The sequence below is a fragment of the Oryctolagus cuniculus genome, chromosome 1 (genome assembly GCF_051225735.1).
Source record: "Oryctolagus cuniculus isolate XC-2025 breed Fujian yellow rabbit chromosome 1, ASM5122573v1, whole genome shotgun sequence".
Classification (NCBI taxonomy): Eukaryota; Metazoa; Chordata; class Mammalia; order Lagomorpha; family Leporidae; genus Oryctolagus; species Oryctolagus cuniculus.
This window is the reverse complement of record NC_142867.1, coordinates 7,651,876-7,678,443: the sequence shown is the minus strand read 5'-3', so window position 1 is coordinate 7,678,443 and position 26,568 is coordinate 7,651,876. Positions and strand designations below refer to the sequence as shown.

Sequence of the window (26,568 nt, the reverse complement as noted above, 5' to 3'; positions counted from 1 at the left end):
CCCGATGGCGTTTCAGGACCTCTTGGATCAAGTGGGCAGCTGGGGAAGATTCCAGATCCTGCAGATGATTTTCCTCATGATCTGCAATGTGGCAGTGTATCCTCACATCCTATTGGAGAACTTCACTGCTGCTGTCCCTGACCATCGCTGCTGGGTCCCCCTCCTGGACAACCACACCACCTCTGACAATGACACTGGACTCCTCAACAAAGATGCCCTTCTAAGAGTCTTCATCCCGCTGGACGCGAACCTGAGGCCAGAGAAGTGCCGTCGCTTCACCCGTCCCCAGTGGCAGCTCCTTTACCTGAACGGGACCTCCCCGAGCACGAATGAGCCGGACACAGAGCCCTGTGTGGACGGCTGGGTGTACGACCGCAGCTCCTTCGTCTCCACCACCGTGATGCAGGTAGGAGACCCTGTTTTCTGGCCTGGGGGTGAGACCGGGGTGGTTGGAAATAACACGTCGGGAGCGTGCTGTGCAGGTGCCAGTTGTTCATTCCATCAGCAACTCTGAATCGCTCCTCTCCTGACGTCAGGAGACTACATAGGTGAGAGACTGATGTATCCAAAAATGGCATGAACCGTGTTATCATAGTATTGGGGTTTTTTTGGTGGGGGCGGAGAGACCGAAGTTTATGTAAGAGACCAAAGTTTATGTAAGTACTTTATATAGTTGCTTAAATATGCAAGATAGCAATGCTCAACTTCTGGTTGCAAATTATGTAGGAGAAACACTTAAAAATAAAAAAACCCTATGCCCAGCCTGCATCCCACAACAGTCAGATGAGAAAGTCCTGGCATGAAATTCAGGCATCTGTACGTTTTTAAAGATCCCTAATGACCTCACTGCATGGTCAAGGTTGAAAACCAGTTGGTATGGAGTAAAACGGGACGTTATTAAAACCCATGTGTTTAGCAGAGGCTTGCAGGAGGAAATTGAGTTTAAGCTAAGACTGGAACAAGAACAGTCACGAAGTGCTGAAAAGGGAAGCTAGTGGGGAAGATAGAGGGCAGACAGACTGAAACTGGCAGCTCGGATGAAGGGGCTCTGATCTGGTTGCACTGTGAATTTCTAAGCTCTGCTCTCCTGGCTTCCTCCTCTTACAGTGGGACCTGGTTTGTGACTCTCAGTCACTGAATTCAGTGTCTAAATTCCTATTCATGGCCGGAATGGTAGTGGGGAGCATCGTATTTGGCCATTTAACAGACAGGTGAGTGGTGCTGGTTTAGCAGTCCCTTTGCTATTGTGTGTTTTATTAAGCTTGTGGGTCAATCATCCACTATAAAATGCAAATCACAAATGGCCCTGTACTGCAGCAAATTTGCTCCCCAGGAAGCTCCAAACACAAATGGAAAATTGCAGTCAGCGTAGTGAGGGCTGCTTTCTGAAGTTTGAACACTGTGTACAGTGCGGGACGCAAAATGACATCTCTGAGATACTGGGGATATCTTAGGAGAAGGCTTAGACAGAAGGTACCACGGCGCTTAGTTTGGAAAGATGAGAAAGAGTTAATTATGGGAACAGAAAGAAGATGTTGTACCACTTGGACTTCAGCTTTTTGAAGATACCAATATGGAAAACAGGGTGGCCAGTTGTGGACAGGGGTACCTCATTCAGTCTCTCCTAGACACAGTACACTGAATGTTTGAGAATGGGCATCGTGTCTTAGTTGCACAAGTATGATGAGTAGACATTGCTACAAAACCTGCTGGGTACATTTTGAGATATCATTGGTGGTATGTTGGAAAGTGTATGGCAATAATCTTGACTTTTGCTTTTGCTGATCTTAGATTAATTTACTGAGCTTTTCACTACTGAGTATGATGTCAGCTATAACATTCTGTTAGATGTCCTCAATAAGGTTTCTTATACTTTCAGTTTTCTGAATGTTTTCCTCATGAAAAACTTAAATTTGATATATAGGGTGCTTTGGAAAATCATGTGTTTTAGTCAGATTTTCTGCTCTAATGAAATATCTTAGGTTGGGCAATATATAAATAAAAGAATTTTATTTCTCACATTTCTGGAGGTTGGGAAGTCCAACATCAGGGTCCCAGAAGTTCTGGCGTCTCGGAAGGGCTCGCTCTCTGCTCTGCGGATGGCGCTGCATCCTCTCCTGGTGGAGGGGTAAACGCTGCTTCCTCACACCTCCTTTATAATGTCATCAATTAGTGTCACTTTCTGAAGGTCCCATCTCTCACTTCTGTCCAACATATGAATCTGAGGAAGACATTCAGACCATAATCACATGTGTTCTGTTCTTCATAGAAGTAGCGTTCTCATTCATATATTCTAAGTTTGTTGTGATATATTATCTACTTGATGCATTGACTACCAAAAGAGTAATGTTCAAATCACCCGATCTTTCCCATGGGATTTTCTGTTCCTCCCTTTAATTCTGTATTGCTTTACTTAATAACTTTTTAAAAATATTCCCCCTATCACTCACCATTTATAAAAGTTAGTTCCAAATGCATTAAAGACCTACATACAAGACCTGAAATTTTGAGGCCATTAGAAGAAAATCTAAGGAAAACACTTCAGGACATTGATTAAATGGGCAAGGATTTTCCTTGATCAGACCCCAAAAGCACAGGAAATATTTTTTTTAAAAAATCAAATGAGATTTCATACAACCAAAGAGCTTTGCACAACAAAGGAAACTGAAGAAACAACCTAAACCACATAAGAAAATATCTACAAGCTATTCATATAACAAAGGGCTAGTATCCAGAATATATAAAGAACTCAAACAACTCCATAGCAAAAAAAATCCAATTTAAAAAATGGACAATAAATCTAAACAGACATTTCTCAAAGAAATACAAATGCCCAACAGGTAAATAAAAAATGTTCAACAATGTAAATGTAAATCAAAACTATAATGAGATGTCAAAACTATAAAGAAGAGTTCAGTGAGTACACAGAATTAACATTTTTTCATATGCAAAGTTTTTTGCTACATATGCAACATATACATATATATATATACATACATACTATTTTTCTTGAAAGTAGGAGCGAATATATTAATATAATATAAATAAGATTCATAACAAAGATCATAAAGGGAGAGAAGAAGGCTATATTATTATATAAAGAGTGTAACTCCATGAACACAATATTTATAAATGTCTGTATATCAAATAATATAGTATCCACACAAGTTTATATATAGTTATCTATATATTTATATATATATATATAAATGAATATCCACAGATGAAGGAAAACATGTAGTATTTGTGTTTCTGTGTCTGATTTATTTCATTGAGCATAATAATCTATGGTTACACCCATTTAATGCAAATGTCAGGGTTTCATTATTTTTTAATGCTGAATAATATTCCATTGTGTATATATACCATAGTTCCTTTATCCGTTCATCCATTGATGAGCATCAAGGTTGATTGTGTATCTCTGCTATTTTGAATTCGCTATAATAAAAATGGGAATGCAGGCCTCTCTTTCATGTGCTTACTTCATTTCCTTTGGGAATATTCTCAGAAGTGGAACAGCTGAATCCTCTGGTAGATCTATCTTCAGCTTTTTGAGGAATCTCCAAACTGTTTTCCATAGTAGCTGCATTTATTTGCATTCCTACGAACAGAGTATTAGGGCTCCCTTTTCTCCACATCCTTGTCAACATTTGTTATTTTCTGCTTTTTTGATAATGGCTATTTTAACTGGACTGAAATGAGACTTCATTGTGTTTTGTTTTGTTTTGTTTTGTTTTGTTTTGTTTTGACAGGCAGAGTGGACAGTGAGAGAGAGAGACAGAGAGAAAGGTCTTCCTTTTGCTGTTGGTTCACCCTCCAATGGCCGCCGCGGCCGGCACACCGCGCTGATCCAATGGCAAGAGCCAGGTGCTTCCTCCCGGTCTCCCGTGGTATGCAGGGCCCAAGCACTTGGGCCATCCTCCACTGCACTCCCTGGCCACAGCAGAGGGCTGGCCTGGAAGAGGGGCAACCGGGACAGAATCCGGCGCCCCGACCAGAACTAGAACCTGGTGTGCCGGCGCCGCAAGGCAGAGGATTAGCCTAGTGAGCCACGGCACCAGCCTCATTGTGGTTTTTATTTGCATGCCCTGATAGATAATCATACTGAGCATTTTTTTTTCGTGTGTTTATTGGCCACTTGTTTTTCTTCTTTTGAAAAATGTCCATTCAGACCCTTTTCCCATTTCTGCATTGGATTGTTTGCTTTGTTGTTGAATTTCTTGAGCTCCTTATGTATTCTGGATGCACAGTTTACAAATATTTTCTCTCATTCTGTCCATTGTCTCTTCAATCTGTTGATTGTTTCCTTTGCTGCAGAGAAGTTTCTTAGTTCAATATAATCCCATTTGTCAATTTTTGTTTTTATCGTCCTTGCTTTTGGAGTCTTATCCAAAAAAATCTGTCCCTAATCCAATGTCTTGGAGAGTTTCTCCTATGTTTTCCTCTCATAGTTTCATAGTTTCAGATCTTAGATTTGGCTGCAAAAATCTTCAACAAAATAGTAACAAATCAAACCAAACAGCACACCTAAAAATAAATAAATAAAAAATAATTCACTCAGCCTGACCAAGTGGAATTCATCCCAAGAATTACAGGACTGGGTCAACATATGCAAATCAATAAATATGATAAATCACATCAACAGAATGAAGGATAAAATCATACTATCATTCTCAATTGGTGCAGAGAAAGCATGCAATAAAATACAACATCCATTCATGGCTTTAAAAAAAGAAAATTGTGCACAAATAAGGTGTAAAAGGAACACACCTCAACATAATAGAGGCTGTATGTGATGAACCCATGGCCAACATCATATTAAATGGGGAAAGACCTAAAGCATTTACCCTAAGGTCTGGAACCAGACAAGGATGTTGACCCCCATCATCCTCATTCAATATGGTTCTACGAGTTTTGGCCAAAACTATTAGGCAAGAGAAAGAAATCAAAGGCACACAAATGGAAAGTCAAGTTATCCCTGTTTGCAGATGACACAGTTCCATCCGGATCTCCCACGTGGGTAGCAGGGGCCTAAATACCTGTGCCATCTTCTGTTGCTTACCCATGCACAGTAGCAGGGAGCTGGGAAGGAAGTGGAGCAGCTCAAACCAGTGCTCACATTGGATGCCAGCATGGCAGGCAGCAGTGTAGCTCACTGCCTCGGTGCTGGCCCCACCTTTTAATAACTTTTTAAATTTTTATTTTTAACTGATAAAAATTGTGCTTATTGATATAGTACTAAGCGATGTTTCTATACATGCATTTTATTTATTTGTAAATGTGTTTGTATACACACAGCTTTGACATTTTACCATGATGATGTGTCCCTCCTTATCTCGACTAATTCACTTATGGCTAAGTCCATTTTTATCTGATAGTAACACAGTCTTTCTGCTCATATTATTATGGCTTGCATGACACATATGCAGCCTTTCATTTACTTTCCATTAACCAATGAACTGTGCTCAAATTTGGATCTTTGTTTTTAATTCACTCTGATATTCCCTACCATATTCTTTTTTAGTTTTTTATTTTTATTTTGTTTAAGAGTCAAAAAGGGGCCAGTGCAGCAGCTCACTAGGCTAATCCTCTGCCTTGTGGCGCCGGCACACCAGGTTCTAGTCCCGGTCAGGGCGCCAGATTCTTTCCTGGTTGCTCCTCTTCCAGGCCAGCTCTCTGCTGTGGCCAGGGAGTGCAGTGGAGGATGGCCCAAGTGCTTGGGCCCTGCACCCCATGGGAAACCAGGAGAAGCACCTGGCTCCTGGCTCCTGCCATCGGATCAGCGCGGTGCGCCGGCTGCAGCTCACCGGCCGCGGTGGCCATTGGAGGGTGAACCAATGGCAAAGGAAGACCTTTCTCTCTGTCTCTCTCTCTCACTGTCCACTCTGCCTGTCAAAAAAAAAATTTTAAATTTAAAAAAAGAGTCAAAGAGACAGGAAGAGAGACAGAGGCAGACAAAGAGCTGCCATGCACTGGTTTACCCTCCAAATGTCCCCAATGGCTGAGGGTAGGCCAGGGAAAAGCCAGGAGCTGGGAAACCAATCCATGTCTCCATGGGATTAGCAGGCACACAACTGCTTGAGCCATCACCTGCTGCTTCCCAGAGTATGCATATTAACAAGAAGCTGGAATCAGGAGCAGAGCCAGTACTCAAACCCAGGAATTCAGGTATAGGATGCAGTAGTCCCAACTGACAACTTAGCCTCTAGACCAAATGCCTGTCCCTAATCCCTTCCTTTCAGTTGGATATTTTAGCACATTCACATGTGATGTAATTATTGATATCACTTTATGCTCTATTTGCCATCCTCTGTATTTATTTATTTATTTATTTATTTATTTATTTTGATTTTATGTTCTTTTTCTCCCTTGGAGAATAATTTGAATATTTGACCATTATAGCTTCATTTCCCTGTTGACCTGATCTTAATTGTTTATAATTATAGTGGTTTCCTCAGAGATTACAATGTATATCATTAACTTTTCAAAGTTAAAAATATACTTTTGAAAGTAACAAAATGAAAACTAAGAATCTCCAAGTAAATTCCTCTATAGAAATATTACAAAACAGTAAATAAAACTGCTTAAACTAACACTGTTGGTTCTGGAAAGCAGTCAAGGCACTACCTCAAACAAGTGAATACCCACTTGAGGAAAGAGACACCCTCAAATTGATTTTTTTAAAAAGAAAAGACATTGTGTGGCATTTTTACTCCTTCTTGCCACACCCCCATCTTTGCACATTAGCAATCCTGGTCTTGAAGTGGCAGCTCAATTTCCAGTTTCCTTCCTCACACTGGGAAGAGCAGAGATCATATTTGCAATCATCACATACATCAATAACATAAGGCATTCATTTATGCTTAAACTGAGTTGGATCCATTTTGCACACTGTTCCAAAAAGTTTCTAGATGAATACAGACCCATAGACACCTAAGAGAAGAAATTTGGGGTGGAGATATACAATATATATCTTCCAAGACCCAGAGGAGAAGCTTACGTGAAACTTCTTATGAAATTAGGATATTCAAAAGGAGCAGAATATGTAGATTAATACAGATGACTGGGCAAGAACATGTTCAAAAAACCCAAGATCCTAAGTTTGCACATGAGGCTGACCCCTAGCCTCAGAGTAACATGATTTTAATATTTAAGGAGCGCCATAGTAAAAAAACTGATCTGCAAAAAAAAAAAAAAAAAAAAATAGGGAGCTCCTAGCACTCAAGGAAATATGTGTCAAAACTGTACCTGAGCATTATCTAAATGAAAAATGACTTCAACGACCACACAGGATGAAAAATAGAATAGTTTGATAAACATTCAAAAATATGGACTACTATACCCTTCAACAATTAAAAAAATAAAACAGAAATCCCTATAGATTTTGATGGAGAAAGGAATTCCAGAGTGTCCATGCAGTAACATTCAAATGCATAATTTTTTACAATGACAAAAATTACAAATTATCAAAACAAATTAGGGGGCCGGTGCTGTGGCATAGTGGGTAAAGCTTCCACCTCCAGTGCCAGCATCCCATATGGGTTCAAGTCCCAGCTGTTCCACTTCTGATCCAGCTCTCTGCTATGGCCTGGGAAACAGTGGAAGATGGTCCAAATCCTTGGACTCCTGCACCCAAGTGGCAGGCCCAGAGGAAGCTCCTGGCTCTTGGATTCATATCAGCACAGCTCTGGCTGTTGTAGCCAATTGGGGAGTTAACCAGCAGATGGAAGACCTCTCTCTCTCTCTCTCTCTCTCTCTCTCTCTCTCTCTGCCTCTCCTTCTCTCTGTGTAACTCTGACTTTCAAATAAATAAATAAATCTTTAAAAAAATTAGGGGCCAGCACTCTGCCTTAGTAGGCTAAACCTCTGCCTCTGGTGCCAGCATCCCATACGGGCATAGGTTCAAGTTCTGGCTGCTCCACTTCTGATCCAGTTCTCTGCTTATGGCCTGAAAAGGCAGTGGAGGATGGCCAAGTGCTTGGGCCCCTGCAGCCATGTGAGAGACCCAGAAGAAGCTCCTGCCCCCTGGCTTCTAATAGGCCCAGCTCCAGCCATTGTGGCCGTTTGGGAAGTGAACCAGTAGATGGTAGACCTCTATCTCTCTCTCTCCCTCCCTCTCTCTATCTGTAACTCTACCTCTCAAATAAATAAAATCTTTTTAAAAAGTGTGGACGTACACTAAGAAACATTATACTCAATATGTTGAAAATCAAAAATGGAAAGTCTTTAATGAAACCCCAGAAGAGTGTTCCTTCAGATACAAAGAATGCTCAATAGATTACTGACTGAATTTTCATCACAAAACATAAAACCAAACCATTTTCTTCCTTTCAGTAAGGGATCACTTTAAGATGTTACCTATGCTTCTTTAAATTCACATGTGTTTTACAAAATGTGACATTGTTTGTTGACATATACGTTAACTTACATTAATGTATTATTTCATCCTTTTTCTTTTACACAATGACCACTATGTTATTGAAATACATGCACATTTTGTGTGTACTTTTGGTTCATAGTTCTGTTTGCTACATGTGCTTCACAGTTAGGATGCATGAGAATGTTCCAGATCCTTCTTCTGGGAGTGTGCAACCAGAAAACACTAAAAATTTTCCACCCAAACATCACTATATTTAACAACTTTATATATAAATATACAGGATATATTATTTATATGTATATATATATATATATCTGCTCTTTGTTTTGATAAACCAGGTATATAAATAATTGCTACTATATTATGTAAACAATTATAGTGCTTCTTCCTATAGATTCTTTCCCATTCTAACAGAAACACAAACTTAGGAATACAGTGTGTATTCTATTAATACTAATGCTATAAAATGTTTAGGTAAGATTATAATATGCTGTAACAGATGCATAGATTGCAGGACAGTTAACCAACCCCAACTTCTGTCAATAGGACAGATCATATAAAATAAGCACAAGTGCTTTTGTCCAAGTTGACAAAAATGTTCTCTTTCCCAGAAATCTATGGAAATGAGAATTCTTATTCCCTCTTTTTAAAGTGCTTTGTTCTTTTTTGTTTGTTTGAGAACAAGTTTTACGTTAAATCTCATAATACAATTGAGGACAGAGATCCTGCATGGAAAGTTAGGGCTCAATGACTCCTCTTGTTAATTTAACAATTAACACTCTTCTGTATGACATCTGTGACCACCTGAGGCTCTTGACATGAGCTGCCTAGGCTATGGAAGCCTTTTGAATCCACAAACTCCATCAGTATTTAGAAAAGGCCATAAGCAAAGTAGAAGTTCTCTCCTCCCTTCAGAGAAAACTACATCCTTCTTTGACAGCCACTTCTTTCCGTTGGGGTCTCACTTACAGACAGCCTTCATGTAGAACATTTTTTGCCACAGTGTCTTGGCTTTCCATGCCTGAAAACTCTCATGGGCTTCTCAGCCAGACCAGGAAGACTTAAGTGCTGATTCTGAGATCAGATTGCTACTTAAAGCAATTGTCATTCTATGAATCTGCTGTGTGGACAATTTCCCATGTTGCAACATTCTCAACTTTATAATTCTATTATTATTAGATCCTATTTATATGAGCACTTTAACACTTAATCATATCTATATGTTCACTTTAACACTTAATATGATCACCTTAACGCATAAGATGGCATTTTTACCACCCAACTTAATGGGACCTGGGGTCCCATGGCAAGTTTTTAATCTGTACCCTTAGAAGTAAGTCCATAGTATCTATGCAGAACTATACAGCTTTACAGTTACAAACTTCCTTCTACTCTGTTACTCATAGTCTTATTTTATTTTTATGGATATCTCTTTTCAGTTACTTTATACACATACGACTAACTCTATGTTAAGTAAAGAATTCAACAAATAGTATGAAGAAAAAAAAACTGTTCCTGAACAGTCAAGACAAGGGCTGTTCAAGTCATTACTTCTCAAAGTGTCAATTTAACTTCTATAGATTATATTTTAGGTGCTCAATTAGTATTATCACAGATCAGGGAGAACATTTGGTATTTGTCCTCCAGGGATTGGCTTATTTCACTAAGTATGACGTTGTCCAGTTTCATCCATTTTGTTGCAAATGGCCGGATTCTTTTTTACCATTGTGTAGTATTCCATGTATACATATCTCATGATTTCTTTATCCAGTCCTCAGTTGATGGGCATTTGGGTTGATCCATGTCTTAGCTATTATGAATTGTACTGCAATAAACATGAGGATAAGGATAATTTTATTTACTGATTTCATTTCCCTTGGGTAAATTCCCAGGAGTGTGATAACTGGGTGATATGGTAGGTCTATATTCAGATTTCTGAGGTATCTCCACACTGTCTTCCATAGTGGCTTTACCAGTTTACATTCCCACCAGCAGTGGATTAGAGTACCTATTTTCCCACATCCTCACCAGCATTTGTAGATTTCTGTATGAAAGCCATTCTAACAGGGGTGAGGTGAAACCTTGTGGTTTTGATTTGCATTTTCCTGATGGCCAGTGATCCTGAACATTTTTTCATGTTTCTGTTGGCCAATTGGATTTCCTCTTTTGAAAAATGTTTAAGTCCTTTGCCCATTTCTTAACTGGGTTGTTTGTTTTGTTGTTGTTGAGTTTCTTGATATCCTTATATATTCTGGTTATTAATCCTTTATCAGATGCTTGGTTTGCAAATAATTTCTCCCACTGTGTAGCTGCCTCTTCACTTTCATGAATGTTTCTCTTGCAGAGCAGAAGCTTATCAATTTGATGTAATCCATTTTTTAAATTTGGCTTTGATTGCCTGTGGCTCTGGGATCTTTTCCAAGAACTCTTTTCTTGTACCAATGTCTTGCAGGGTTTCCCCAACATTCTCTAATAATTTGATGGTGTTTGGTCATAGATTTAGGTCTTTAATCCATGTTGAGTGGATTTTTGTGTAAGGTGTAAGCTAGGGGTCTTGCTTCATACTTCTACATGTGGAAATCCAGTTTTCCCAGCACCACGTGTTGAAGAGGCTGTCCTTGCTCCAGGGATTGCTCCAGGGATAGCTCCTTGGTCAAATATAAGTTGAATGTAGATGCTTGGATTGATTTCTGGCATTTCTATTCTGTTCCATTGGTCTGTCCATCTGTTTTTGTTCCAGTGCCAGGCTGTTTTGATTGTAACTGCCTATAGTATGTCTTGAAATCTGGTATTGTGATGCCTCCAGCTTTTTGTTGTATAAGACTGCTTAAGCTATTCGAGGCTTCCTATGTTTCCATATGAATTTCAGCATCATTTTTTCTAGATCTGAGAAGAACGTCTTTGGTATTTTGATTGGTATTGCTTTGAATCTGTAAATTGCTTTTATAAGAATGGACTTTTTGATGATATTGATTCTTCCAATCCATGAACATGGAAGATTTTCCTTTTTTTTTTTTTTTTTTTTTTTTTTTGGATTTTCTTCTGTTTCTTTCTTTAATGTTTTGTAATTCTCATCATAGAGATCTTTGGCATCCTTGCTTAAATTTATTCCTAGATATTTGATTCTTTTTGTAGCTACTGTGAATAGGATTGACCTTACAAGTTCATTCTCAGCCTTGACATCGAGTGTATACAAAGGCTGTTGATTTGATTTTATATCCTACTATTTTACCAAACTCTTCTATGAGTTCCAATAGTCATCTTGTCTTCCTTATTCTCGTTTCTTGAATTGGTGTGTTTGTTATTCAGCATTTGTGGAGTTACTCTTTTTTTCTTTGTTCTTTCACTGTGGCAGCTTTTATCTTTATACTATGCATCTGTAGATTAGTGGACTGTCTGCTTTCAGTGAATGTCTATAGGCATGTCGTGGATGTGGGCAGGGAGCTCTGTTCAGTTCTCCAGGGTGAAGGGCGTGTCTAAGGTGACACACCCAGGTTTGGAGTGGTAAAACTCCTTCTTTTTTTTTAATCATAGGGGAGGTTTATTCTGCTCAGCTAAGCTCCTCTCCTCAAAGGAGACCAGTGCCTGAGCACTGTCTTCTGTGAGTATAATATTCGTCTGCTCTGCCCCAAGGACTGCACAAAGGATCCATTCAGTCCTCAGTGTAATCTCAGATTCTCCAATAATGTCCCTCACCAGGTAACCAGGGAACCCTGAGCATGTGGAGCCTTCCACAGTGACTTCCCAAAGTCCCAGCCACACTCTGAGCCCTCCCACATAGCCTCAGTTTTTTCACAGTCCCAGAACACAAGCCTCCCACAGTCATAGGCACCCAGCTCCCTGTCAGTTCACCCAGCCAGACTCAGGAGTCCACACTCAGCTGGTTGCTGGGTACAGACATGAGCTGGTGCAGTTGTTACGTATGTCAAAAATGGCACCTGCTCCCTGTCAGCTTGTTATAGGATGCTGTTGCAGGGTGATAGGGAGAGAGAAAAAAACATGCCCCTCCTTTTTTTTCTCCTCTAGTTTGGCAGGTACACTATCCCCCACAGGGCTCCAAACCAGATTCCCTCTAGGCACTTCCTCCAGCTTTATCATCAGTGGCTTGGGCTGTGCAGTCTGGTCTCACCTCACTCTCCAACACTGGTGTGGAGGCTCTCAGCTGCTGGGGTCCTGAGCTGTGGGCGTCCACGCTCTCCATGTATGTCCACTGTATCCCCCCAATTTGTGTAGAGTTTCCTCTGCCATTTTCTCCATAACTCTTCCTTGAGACTGCACTCTCTTCACTTTTTTTTAAAACTACCTTCTCCTAGACGAGAGCAGTAAGCTCCCTCCCTACTCCACCATCTTACTCCTTTATTACGGATTAAGTGTTACATCGCTTTCATTCTGTATTTCGTCATTCTCCATGTTACCTAACTCTTTCTTCTGAGAACATTCTTCAGATGCCAGTGAGTTGTGATTTTCCTTGTATCCCAATCTAGAAGCAGTGCACTGCCCACAGCCAACAAACCCAAACTCAGGAGAGGGGAGACAGTCATGCCACCCACGAGAAATGCTGATGTACTGGTCCAACATGTTCCATTTTATTTTTTCACAGTTTTTGTTTATATAAGGTGAAAAAATGTCATTTATTTCATAAATATAGATTTAGAAGCATAATGATGCTTCCCACCCTACTCTCCCCCTTGCCCACACTCCCACAACATGTTTCTTTTGCACCACTTTAGCCATGAGCTGTACAGTCATAGACTTCTAAGTGCCAATGATCATATCTTGCCCTGCATACACAGTGTATACTCTAACATGCTAAATGCTTGCTTCTGTACAAGGGATATATTTGATGTGTTAAAAACCCTAATATTGCGACCCTTATCACCTGGTTAAAATTGGTGTCAATTTGAGGCTGGCATGGTATACTGGGTTAGGCCACCACCTGCCATACTAGCATTCCATGTGGGTACAGGTTCGAGTCCTGGCTGCTTCATTTGCAATCCAGTTCCCTGATACGCACATAGAAAAGCAACGGAAGATCACCCAGGTACTTGGAGCCTGCCACCCATGTGGGAAATGCAGATGGAGTTCCAGGATCTTGGCTTCAGCCTGAACCACCCAGCCCCAGTCATTGTAGCCATTTGGGGAGTGAAAGAGCGGATGGAAGATCTCTTTCTCCTTTCTCTCTCTCTTTCTCTCTCTCTCTCTCTCTGTCCCCATCTCTCTGCAATTCTGCCTTTAAAATAAATAAACAAATATTGTTTAAAATGGTGTCAATTCAACTGGTAACAAATTGGAGAAGAATCTTAGGTCCACTAGGTTTTTATTTACAAACAATGAGAGTTGTTTTTGAGAATATCTGTGTTTGACTATTGGTTGTTTTTGCTATTTTCAAAGTGCATTGTTTTTGCTAATTTTTGTAACAGTTGTTCTTATTCCATAATCTAACCTTGTGCTTTGTCTCAGGTATGGGAGGAGGTTAATACTCATATGGTGCTTATTACAAATCGCCATCGCTGACACCTGCGCGGCCTTTGCTCCCACCTTCTTTGTGTACTGCATTCTACGCTTCTTGTCTGGAATGTCTACTGCAGCGATCCTAGCAAATAATTCCATGCTTAGTAAGTCAACAAGTTGAATCCTGAACATTTTTCAAGCCTTGACTTTGACTTCGTTGATATTCCATCTTTGTTTGAAATCAAGATTCAGTTTATGTTTCCTTTCAGTCATAGAATGGACAGTGCCCCAGTTCCAAGCTACGGGAATGACATTGGCAGTGTCTGCTGCTAGTATTGGACAGATACTATTGGGAGGTCTGGCTTTTGCTGTTCGAAACTGGTGCACCCTCCAGCTAGTGATGTCTGTGCCAATATTTTTATTATTTATAATTTCAAGGTATGAACTTCCTTTTTCCCTTTGTCTCATGGGATCCTGGGATGATGATCTGGGAACCAGGACACAAGAATTCCATTCAGTCCTTAGTGTACACCTGAGTGTGCGCCCTACGTGCAATTAGAGAAGCATAGCAGGGGTGCGCAGCTGGCCTAGCGGTTATGATGATGGTTAAGATGCCCACATTCTATGGGTTAAGCAACCACCTGCAGCACCAGCATCCCATATAAGTGTCAGTTCAAGTCCCAGCTGCACCCCTTCCATCCAGCTCCCTTCTAATACGACTGGGAGAACAGTGAAGGATTGCCAAAGTGCTTGGGCTCCTGCACCTATGTGAGAGAAATGGAAGAAGCTCCTGGCTCCTGGCTTCAGCCTGGCCCAGCACTGGCTGTTACATTAATTTGGGGAGTGAACTGGTGGGTGGAAGATATCTTTCTCTCCCTCTCTCTCTCTCTCTCTCTCTCTCTCCATAACCCTGCCTTTCAAATAAATAAATCTTTTTTAAAAAATAAGCCCACATCCCATGATTCCAGGTTCCTGCTAATACAGACCCTGAGAGGCAGCAGTGGTGGCTCAACTAACTGGATATTTTCCACCCAAGTGGGGAACCTGAACTGAGTTCCTAGTCCCTGACTTTGGCTACAGCCGTGAATGTTATGGGAATTTGGAGAGTGGGCCAGTGGATAGGACACCTCTCCCTCTTCCTCCCTGCCTCCACAAAATAAATTATTTCTATTTTTTTAATGCAGCCAGATTGAATGACTTGCATTATTTGTTCTGCGGGTTATCTTTCCTTCCTCTCTTTAGCAAACTTTAGAAGGGCTATGATGTTCCACCTCCTTTGAAGGCTAGTTTAATGGATGGAGCCTATTTGGTTAAAAATAACCCTCAGAGAGATGGTTATATATTTACTACAGTGAGATGAGATTACACAGGCAAGACAGTGTACGCTAGGGCAGGCTCATTCATCATGTCATTTTATCTCATAACAAATCTATAAATTTCATGGCACTGCTTGTCCCCGTTACATATATGAGAAAACAGGCAGCTGTAGCTTGCTTCTGTGCCAGATTTCATCAATAGTAGAGGCAGCAAGAGTGGTTCCAGTACAAACAACACACTTAGTGTACAAAAATAATTTGAGGAGTCTTATTTTAGGAAAAGAATACATTATGCATAAATATTTCTATGCCCTTACAGGAGCTTGACAGAAGCCTGTCTAATTAGAAGCTCCTCATGGTCCAGTTTTGTGAGAACTTGTATCTGCATGAGAAGGGAGCCAATGAGACTCCAACTCTGAATTCCCAGAAGTGAAAGTGTCCTTCATGGAGGGGTCACTTCCTGTTTTTCTAGTTTCTCAGCATAACTGAACAAGTAATAACTATTATATCAGAGGCACAAAACATCACAGGATAAAGGTTATATGAATAATGAGTGGATGAGAGTCGATGACATTTCCATCATCTCCTTTGGTCAGATGGGTACTGGAGTCTGCTCGGTGGCTGATTATCAACAACAAACCCCAGGAGGGCTTAAAGGAACTTAGAAAAGCTGCCAGTAGGAATGGAGTGAAGAATTCCGAGGACATCCTAACCATGGAGGTGAGCAGGATGGGGGCTGATTATTACATACAGGGAAGCTTTGGCCTCAAATATACATTCATGGATGTCCAAAAAATGTAAAACGCTACTGATAAAAAGATTGGACACAGATATTTTACTCAGAAGCACGAAAAGCACTTTTTCCCCCTGAACTCCTCCAACTGAATTTACTCAAGCTCCCCAACAGAATTTCATCCTTTGTTAAGTTTAAAAATTTACTTTTTTGTTGACAGATAATGTTGTACATTTTTCTAGACCTTTTGTTTAAGGAATACAAATTTCATGCATTTCATAAGTACAACTTTAGAAATATACTGGTTCTTCCTACCGTATCTGCCCTCCTACCCCTCTTCCTCCTCCCAATCCTATTCCCATTTTTATTTCTTACTAAGATCTATTTTCAATTAACTTTATACACATATGATTAACTCTATACTAAGTAAAGAGTTCAACAAATAGTATTTAAAAACTGTCCCTCAACAGTCAAGACAAAGGCTGTTCAAAGTCGCTGCATCTCAAAGTGTCAACTTCACTTCTATAGATTATCTTTTAGGTGCTGTATTAGTTATCACAGATCAGGGAGAACATATGGTATTTGTCCTTTTGGGACTGGCTTATTTCACTAAGGATGATGTTTCCAGCTTCATCCATTTTGTTGCAAACAAAAGTGTTTCTTTTATTTTTAACCATTTTGTAGGATTCTGTGGTGTCCATATCCCATAATTTCTTTATCCAGTTTTCAGTTGACAAGCATTTAGGTTGATTCCATGTCTTAGCTATTGTGAATTGAGCTGCAATACATGGGGGTACAGATAACTCTTTCATATGCTGATTTCATTTCCCTTGAGTAAATTCCCAAGAGTGGGATGGCTGAGTCTATGGTAGGTCTATATTCAGATTTCTGAGGTATCTGCATACTGTCTTCCACAGTGACTTTACCAGTTTACATTCCCACCAACAGTGCATTATGGTACCTTTGTACCCACATCCTCACCAGAATTTGTTGTTTGTTTATTTCTGTATTTAAGCCATTCTAACAGGGATAAGGTGAAACCTCCTTGTGGTTTTGATTTGCATTTCCCTGACAGCTAGTGATCCTGAACATTTTTTCGTGTGTCTGTTCACCATTTGGATCTCCTCTTTTTTAAAGATTTATTTATTTATTTATTTATTTGAAAGACTTACAGAGAGAGAGAGAGAGAGAGAGAGAGAGAGAGGTCTTCTATCCGTTGGTTCACTCCACAATTGGCCGCAACAGCCAGAGCTGCGCTGATCCAAAGCCAGGAGCCAGGAGGTTCTTCCCGGTCTCCCAGGCAGGTGCAGGGTCCCAAGGACTTGGGCCATCTTCTACTGCTTTCCCAGGCCATAGCAGAGAGCCAGATCAGAAGAGGAGCAGCCAGGACTAGAACCAGTGCCCATATAGGATTGCCAGCACTTCAGGCCAAGGCATTAACCCACTGAGCCACAGCACCGGCCCCTTTGATTTCCTCTTTTGAAACTGTTTCTTCAAGTCCTTTGCCCATTTCTTACCCGGATTGTTTATTTTGTTGTTGTTGCATTTCTTGATATCCTTATATATTCTGGTTATTAATCCTTTTTCAGTTGCATAGTTGCAGGTAATTTCTCCCATTCTGTCAGTTGTCTATTCACTTTGCTGATTGTTTCTTTTGCAGTGCAGAAGCTTCTCAATTTGCTGTAATCTGATTTGTCAATTTTGGCTTTAACTGCCTGTGCCTCTGGGGTCTTTTCCAAGAACTCTTTGCCTGTGCCAATGTCTTAGAGAGTTCCCCCAATGTTCTCAAATAATTTGATGGTATCAGGTCATAGATTTAGGTCTTTAGTCCATTTTGAGTCGATTTTTGTGTAAGGTGTAAGGTACAGGTCTTGGTTCATACCTCTCCATGTGGAGATCCAATTTCCCCAGCACCTATGTTGAAGAGCCTGTCCTTGCTCCAGGGATTGATTTTAGCCCCTTTGTCAAAGATAAGTTGGTTGTAGATGCATGAGTTGATTTCTAGCATTTCTCTTCTGGTCCATCCACCTGTTTTTTGTACCAGTCCCAGGCTGTTTTGCTTATAACTTCCCTGTAGTATGCTTTGAAATCTGGAATTGTGATGCTTCTAGCTTTGTTTTTGATACATAAAATTGCTTTAGATATTTGGGGTCTCCTGTATTTCCATATGAATTTCAGCATCATTTTTTCTAGATCTGAGAAGAATATCCTTGGTATTTTGATTAGTATTGCATTGAATCTGTAAATTGCTTTCAGTAGTATGGACATTTTGATGACATTGATTCTTCTAATCCATGAACATAGAAGATTTTTCCATTGTTTTTGTCTTCTATTTCTTTCTTAAAATTTTGCGATTCTCATCATAGAGACCTTTGACATCCTTGATTAAATGTATTGCAAGGTATTTGATATTTTTGTACCTATTTAAATGGGATTGACCTTATAAGGTCTTTCTCAGCCATGGCTTTGTCTCTATATACAAAGGCTGTTAATTTTTGTATATTGATTTTATATCCTACTACTTTACTAAACTCTTCTATGAGTTCCTAGTCTCTTCATGGAGTCCTTTGGATCCTCTATATATAGAATTATGTCATCTGCAAATAGGGATAGTTTGACTTCTTCCGTCCCAATTTGTACCACTTTGATTTCAGGTGCAGGTCCCAAGGACTTGGGCCATCTTCTACTGCTTTCCCAGGCCATAGCAGAGAGCTAGATCAGAAAAGGAGCAGCCAGGACTAGAACCAGTGCCCATATGGGATTGCCAGCACTTCAGGCCAATTTGTTTCAATTTTGTTTATTTCTTCTCTAATTTTAATTATTTTTTTCTCCTACTAGTTTTGGGTTTGGTTTACTATTGTTTTTGTAGGTCTATGAAGTACATTTATAGCTCATTTATTTGGTGCCTTTCCATTTCTTGATGCAAGCACCAATTGATATAAACTTTCCTCTTAATATCGCTCTTACTGTATCCTGTAGGTTTTGATATGTTGTAATGTTGTCTTCATTTGTTTCCTGAAATTTTTTGATTTCTCTTTTGATTTCTTCTATGAACCACTGTTCATCCAGAAGCATGTTGTTCAGTTTCTGTGTGTTTGCATATGTTCTAGAGATTCTTGAGTTGTTGAGTTCCAGCTTCATTCAATTGTGGCCAGAGAAGATGTATGGTATGATTTCCATTTGTTTGAATTTGCTGATGTTTGATTTATGGCCTAGCATGTGGTCTATGCTAGAGAAAGTTCTAGGCACTGATGAAAAGAATGTGTATTCTATGACTAGGATGAAAATTTTTGTAAATATCTGTTAGGTCCTTTTGGTCTATAGTGTCGATTAACTCTGTTGTTTCCTTGCTGATTTTCTGTCTTATAGATCAGTCCATTGCTGAAAGTGGGGTACTAAAGTACCCCATTACTATTGTATTGGGGTCTATGTCTCCCATTAGATCCACTAATATTTCTTATAAATAACCAAGTGTCCTGTAATTAGGTGCATATACTTTTGTAATAGTCACTTCTCCCTGTTGAATTGATCCTTTAATCACTACATAGTATCCTTCTTTATCTCTTTTAACAGTTTATATGTTAAAGTCTATTTTGTCTGATATTAGGATGGCTACACCAGCTCTTTTTTGGTTTCTGTTAGCATGGAATATCTTTTTCCATCCTTTCACTTTCAGTCTGCATGTATTTTGTTGGTAAGATGTATTTTGTATAGGCAGCAAATATATCGGTTTTGTTTTTTAATCCATTCAGCCAGTCTGTATCTTTTAACTAGAGTTGAGGCCATTTACATTCAAGGTAACTATTGCTAAGTAATGACTTGGCCCTGCTGTTTTCCATAAATATTCCTGTTGCTTATTTTGGATTTCCTTTGTACTTTTATTGGGAGATTTGCTGCCCCTCACCTTCTTTCATAGTGATGACCATGTTTCTGTATTACCGTGTGTAGCATCTTTTGTAGGCCGGATGAGTTGTGAGAAATGCTTTCAATTTCTGTTTGTTATGTGGTCATTTGGGGAGTGAACCAGCAGATGGATGACTTCTCTCTCTCTCTCTCTCTCTCTCTCTCTCTCTCTCTCAGCCTCTCTGTAATTCAGCTTTTCAAATAAATAAATAAATCTTTAAAAAAGTATGAGCACTTTCAGAATTAGTTTTGTCATATTAACAAAACAACTGATAAGTGATTAGACTGAAAACTCAATTTCTTTATAAGCCACTTAAATATATTTTTACTTCTGTATTATGCAATAAAAACAACATGGTAAATCAAGAATTTAGATATCATAGACAAGACTTGACTTCGGGGCTTCAGAAGGATGTGGAAACTTCTTCTAAATAAATTTTTCATTCTTCTCTAAATTTTTCTCCCTTGCTGTGATGCAGGCTTCTCAAGTTTCAGTCTGACAAAACGTTCCACATAAGGCATTGTATAAATCTTTTTTTTTTTTTTTTGACAGGCAGAGTTAGACAGTGAGAGAGAGAGACAGAGAGAAAGGTTTTCCTTCCATTGGTTCACCCCCCAAATGGCCACTAAGGCCGGCACACTGCGCCGATCCAAAGCCAGGAGCCAGGTGCTTCCCCCTGGTCTCCCATGCGGGTGCAGGGCCCAAGCACTTGGGTCATCCTCCATTGCCTTCCCAGGCCACAGCAGAGAGCTGGATTGGAAGAGGAGCAACCGGGACAGAACTGGTGCCCCCACTGCATAAATCTTTTTGTAAATTAAATAAAATTTCCTTGATGTGTAACTTCCCTGAGGCTCCTTCAGCTACCAACTCACATTTCATGGTGCTTTTCCAACTGCAACTACATTTTAAGGTCAATATTTTCCACGAGACAGAAACAGCAGTCATCTGTGTTACACTTTATTGGATGTCCATTGCTCTCCATCATGTCTACCAGATTTTGATAACTGAAACTATTTATCATTGTTGTTGTTGAAGGTTCTGAATTCTGCTATGCAGGAGGAGCTGGAGACGGCACAGAAAAAGCCTTCTGCACGTGACTTGTTCCGTTCACCCAACCTGCGGAAACGGATCTGGTTAATGTCCTTTGTGAGGTAGGCTTCATACAGGGCCTATTAAAATAGTGGAGATGTGGGCTGGCGCCGTGGCTCAATAGGCTAATCTTCTGCCTAGTGGCGCTGGCACACTGGCTTCTAGTCCCAGTCAGGGCGCCGGATTCTGTCCCAGTTGCCCCTCTTCCAGGCCAGCTCTCTGCTGTGGCCCAGGAAGGGTGTGGAAGATGGCCCAAGTGCTTGGGCCCTGCACCCCATGGGAGACCAGGAGAAGCACCTGGCTCCTGGCTTCGGATCAGCACAGTGTGCCAGCCACAGCACGCCAGCTGCGGCGGCCATTGGAGGGAGAACCAAAGGCAAAGGAAGACCTTTCTCTCTGTCTCTCTCTCTCTCTCACTATCCACTCTGCCTGTAAAAAAAATAGTGGAGATGTGAGTTTATTTCTTATTTCAAAGGATAGAGTATATTGTAGGAATAGATTTGGAGATAAACGACAAGGAGGACATTAAAAAGAATTGTGATGGTTGAATGTAGTCAAAAAATTATGCAAAGCTGGACCCAGAACTCATTGTACCGTGAGGATCTTTGTTTATCACATAACCCTGCCAGGCTTGTCACTGGAGACTGATGCTGAGAACTTCAATCATGACAAAGACTTGGGCTCTAACTCTCTTTATTTGTTGGTTTCCATTTTCATTGAGGTAAAATTTCAAACAGCAAAATACACACATAGATACAGCTCAATGAAAATATTTGCATATGTTGAAATACAGCCACAACTAAAGTCATGGTATAGAAAAAAACTCTAAAACCCTCCAAGGCCCTATCATGTATCTTCCATGACAATACCCTGTACCCACCCAATAAAAAAAAAATTAACAACAACAATGGCTTCCATCTTCATGTAACTGCAAAATTTCTTCTTTTAAAGATTTTTATTTACTTTATTTGAGAGTTAGAGTTACAGACAGTGAGAGAGAGAAAGGTCTTCCTTCCATTGGTTCACTCCCCAAATGGCTGCAACGGCTGGAGCTGCACCAATCCAAAGCCAGGAGCCAGGAGCTTTTTCTTGGTCTCCCAAGTGGGTGCAGGGGCCCAAGGACTTGGGCCATCTTCCACTGCTTTCCCAGGCCACAGCAGAGAGCTGGACTGGAAGTGGAGCAGCTGGGACTTGACCCGGCACTCATATGGGATGCCAGTGCTGCAGGCGGAGGATTAACCTACTGCACCACAGCGCCGGCCCCAACAAAATTTCTTAAATCATCCCCTGCATGGAAGTATTCCACAAAGTAAATGGACATGCCTTTATATTTTCACACCAACCTCTGGCTTTGGCCAACATGGCTATCATCCATTGGAGGTAAGTGCTAAATCTCATGATGTGTCTTTCCTCTATATTCACTACAGATTTGCAACGTTCATGCACCTTTTTGGCCTGAGCCTCCACCTCCAGCACTTGGGGAGCAATGTTTTCTTGTTCCAGGTTCTCTTTGGTGCAGTCACCCTTCCTGCCAATTATGTCGCACTTTTGGCACTGAATCACATGGGCCGTCGAATCAGTCAATTGCTTCTCATGTTCCTGGTGGGACTCTGCATTCTGGCCCTCATATTTGTACCTCAAGGTGAGGAACGAGCACAGGGTGAAACAAGGAAATACCCAAACACACACATACACACACAAATACACACATACACACATACACACACATATATACACATACACACATATATATACACATACACACACACATACACACACACACACACACACCATTTTCCTGAGGGATTGTACAAGTCACAACTATTTGAAACTGTAAGGAAGTGAATTGGGTTTTTTCCTGATATCAAGCTGGGTTTTTAGTACAGATTCTGTCACTAAGCTGCTGGGAAAAGAGAAAAGCTCAGTAAAATTCAGCTGAAATGCGTGATTGTCTCCCTAACAACCAAGAAGTATCTGGAAACTGATGCCGTTTATGCCTGATGGTTCCCCCTTTTTAGAGGTACGGAGGGTCTAGAGCTTGTATCGTATCCTGCCATGACCCCACCAGAGTGCCATGTCCTCTGTCAGCCCCTTCCTCTGCCGGCCACTTCCTCCATCAGGCTCTAACTTATTGCCATAGATCCAGCGACAACTTATTCCCTGATCTATACATATCCACTAACAAGTCTCATATTAAGTCATCATAGCTGCAGCTCTCATTTGAGGAGTTATCTTGATTTAAGGAAATAAAAATTCCTTGGCTTCAAGCAGGGAATACGTGTGCAGTTATAGCAACATAGTAAGTACTTGAGAGTCTCTTAGAATTGATTTTCCTAAGTTGAATGATCATATGCAATGTATAGGGAGCACAAGTGGCCACCATGCTTCATATAATTCCCAGCATAGTGCTGTGTTTTATAAAACCCACATCAGTGGACCACACTCCTCTTGAATGTTACCAGTGATGTCAGCTTGCTGCCTTACAGCTGAACCCACACCAGTGTCTCTAAACCCTGATATTTTAGTCTTAACAGAGGTCCTAATATTTAATCCCTGAAACATTACTCTAGATCAAATTACACTCTAGATGGTCCACTGAGATGGGCCTCCTGTCCTTTTATGACTGTGCATGTTCCCCAGTGCTGTGCAAAAGTCTTACACAAGTAATCACCCACATTTCATTCTATATGAAAGGTGGAGAAGACACTGTATAGAAAAGAAAATGACAGTGACATCCTAGACTCAGCTTCTCCTCTCCTTCTTTGGCAAATCTCAGAGAAGTGGAGAGAGTGAATGCAATAATTCAGAACTTCTTATTCACCACAAAGTGAACGTGTAGACAAGCCACGTTTCGGCTTAGCGGTCCCTGCGCACATTCTTCCTCTGTGCGATTTCCCTGTGATGTATTTTACAGCTGCAAACGCTTCCAACAAGGTGTTTTCCATCCACCACTTTGGGGAGGCTCGCCCCTTCCGCTCACTTTTCCTGAGTCTCACTGGTCTTCCTCTCTCCAGAAACACAGACCGTGCGTGTGGTTGTGGCAACATTGGGAGGAGGACTTTCTTTCGCCTCTCTTACCAGTTCTCTTGCCCATGGAAATGAGCTAATCCCCACCATAATCAGGTACAAAATCTCTTGGATGCTCTGGTGGGGTCAAAATAGACTTTTCCTAGCTAATGGATACTTATCAAGGGAAGAACAAGAAGATTCGATCGCTATCAAAGCAATCAGTTGTAATGAGGAAAATAAAGACAGCAACACAGCAGTAACCATGACCAAAGGTTTCTGAAAGCCAACTTTTTGCCAGGCACTGTGTTAAGGCCTCTAAGGTACCATCTCATGTGCTCCCAATCACCCAAAAGGTGGCCCTTTAAACAACAGTACTTTTTAAATGATAAACAAGGTGTCATTTTTTAGATTCGTTTTATTTATTTGAAAGGCAGAGTGATGGAAAAAGAGAGACAGAGAGGAAGAGATCTTCTATCTGCTGGTTCACTACCCAAATGGCCACAATGACCAGGGCTGGGTCAGGCAAAAACCAGGAGCCTAGAACTCCATCTGGGTCTCCCACCTGGGTGGCAGGGGCCCACGTACATAGGCCAGCTTCTGCTGTTCTCTCAAGCACATTAGCAGGGAGCTGCCTTGGAAGCAGAGCAGCCAGGACTGGAACTGGTGATCTGATAACAGGATCCCAGCACTACAAGCAGTGGCTTAACCCAATGGACCACAATTCTGGCCCCAACAAAGTGTCTTAATACACTGTGAGATTGAGACAAATTTCTAGCAAATAAGAGAGAAATTTCAAAAACAAGAGTAGGTCGTCAATCTCCATATATCTAAATATACCACTGTTTGCTGTCTCCCATATTTAATGCACAATGGTAAGTCACATGTGCAGACTTTCACCACGTTTTCTTGTGCTGCTGTTTGTATTCCAAGGGCAACAGTTGCCGGAATCGCTGGAATTGCAGGCAGTCTTGGGTCTTCCCTGGCTCCCCTCTTGATGATCCTCACCGTGTACTATGCACCCTCACCCTGGATCATCTACGGAGGCTTCTCCATCCTCGCTGGCCTTGTTGTCCTCCTCCTCCCTGAGACCAGGAACCAGCCTCTGCCTGACTCCATCCAGGATGTGGAAGATGAGTGAGTGACCCTCCAGCTGCCCCTGAAGGAAGTTGTGTGCTACACACCCCTAACCAGGAGAGAAAACATCAACCAGGGGCCACTGTGCCCTGGGCTGACTTAGACCCGGGGTATTTCTGTGTAGTCACTGCCTTTGGTTTACATTTCTTCCACAAGTTCAGTGGGAAAGCAGGTTTAGAGGTGGAGAGACCACAAGTAGGTGTCCTTGGCCCTCAGTTCCCTAGGGTGACACATACACCCCTGGGAGTATTTCACAAACATCAGACCCTCATCCCCCAGTCCCTGGTACCACAGCCCCATGAGTACTGGTAAGCTCTTGGCACTGCCAGTTCATGAAGGTCTGAGGTCTTCCCTCGTCAATGAAGAGTCTGGGGGGGGGGGGGGGACCAAGGTCAGGACTGCCTATGAGACACGTTCCATCTGGTTTTCACTAAGAATGAAAGTGCGGAAGAAAGAGAAAAAAGGAGTAGCACAGTATTTTCAAATAATGAAGAATGAGACTGGATTCTGAAACCCTTCTCCAACGCCACTGGGTCCAAGCTAAGACTAGAAACTACCAAAGCTGCCTGCCCAGACCCTGCCCTGTTGGCCAGGATTTAATTTATGATCAATTCGAACACTCAGGTGAAGTTCATGAATTTTACCAAAGCTGCTGGGTAAAGGACCATCTTGCTCTAAAACACACACTGTGTATGCTTTCCAGGTCTTTTCACTTTTGTGCTGATATGTTTGTTTTGTTTTTTTTTCTATTCATCCCAGGAAAAACGTCTCAAGAAAAACAAAGCAAGAAGAAGCCTTCATCAAAGTGACAAAGCTTTAAAGACGCCAAGGAGGGACCTGTGCTATGTGTAGTGGGCTAAGCTTCTGCCTGCGGCGCCGGCACCCCACATGGGCATGAGTTCATGTCCTGGTTGCTCTCCTGACTCAGCTCTCTACTGACAGCCTGGGAACGCAGTGGACGGTGGCCCAAATGCTTGAGCCCCTGTCCCCATGTGGGAGACCCTGAAGAAGCTCTTGGCTCCTTGCTCCTGGCTTCGGATCGGCCCAGCTCCAGCTGTTATGGCCATTTGGAGAGTGAACCAGAGGACTGAAGACCTCTCTTTCTGTCTTTCCCTCTCTCTGTCTGCAACTCCACCTCTCAAATAAATAAATAAAATATTTTTAAAATTAAAAAAAAATACTCCAAAGGAACTGACTGTTAATTACAGCAAGATAAAAAAAATCAAGATATTTTCTAAATGCTAACAAAATTTGGAAAATAAATGTCATGAAAAACGGATGCCATTTATAATTATGCTAATTAATAAACATAAAACACATGCAAGTAATTGTAGTAAGAAGTTTAAAGATAATTGTAATACTTTAAAAGGAATCATGGTGCATAGCGTGCTTAGGATAAGAAAATTAAATAGTTTTTAAAAATTAATTCTTCCCCCAATTAGCTAATAAAGTCATTGGTGGAGTAATTACAATGAAAAGTCCATAAGTTTACAAGAACTTGAAGGATAGCTCTAAATTTATATGGAAACTGAGTGTAAGCAAGATGATTTGG

The 26,568-nt window shown here is 41.0% G+C and overlaps 1 protein-coding gene across 6 annotated transcripts; it reads left to right on the top strand.

The window, feature by feature from the left end:
• The first annotated feature begins 4 nt into the window (after positions 1-4).
• Positions 5-26,194, top strand: LOC100359247 (organic anion transporter 7). Of its 6 annotated transcripts, XM_002721038.5 has the most exons (10): positions 5-406; positions 1,108-1,211; positions 13,841-13,995; positions 14,101-14,269; positions 15,744-15,867; positions 20,820-20,935; positions 22,301-22,515; positions 23,888-23,996; positions 24,813-25,016; positions 25,776-26,194. In XM_002721038.5, the coding sequence occupies exons 1-10, from the start codon at positions 5-7 to the stop codon at positions 25,834-25,836; spliced, it is 1,659 nt and encodes a 552-aa protein (XP_002721084.1). In that variant the 3' UTR covers positions 25,837-26,194. The 6 variants fall into 6 exon arrangements, 2 of the variants coding, with proteins under 2 accessions (XP_002721084.1, XP_089182052.1); XR_016229135.1 differs by lacking the exon at positions 15,744-15,867; XR_016229133.1 differs by lacking the exon at positions 22,301-22,515.
• The last annotated feature ends 374 nt before the right edge of the window (positions 26,195-26,568 follow it).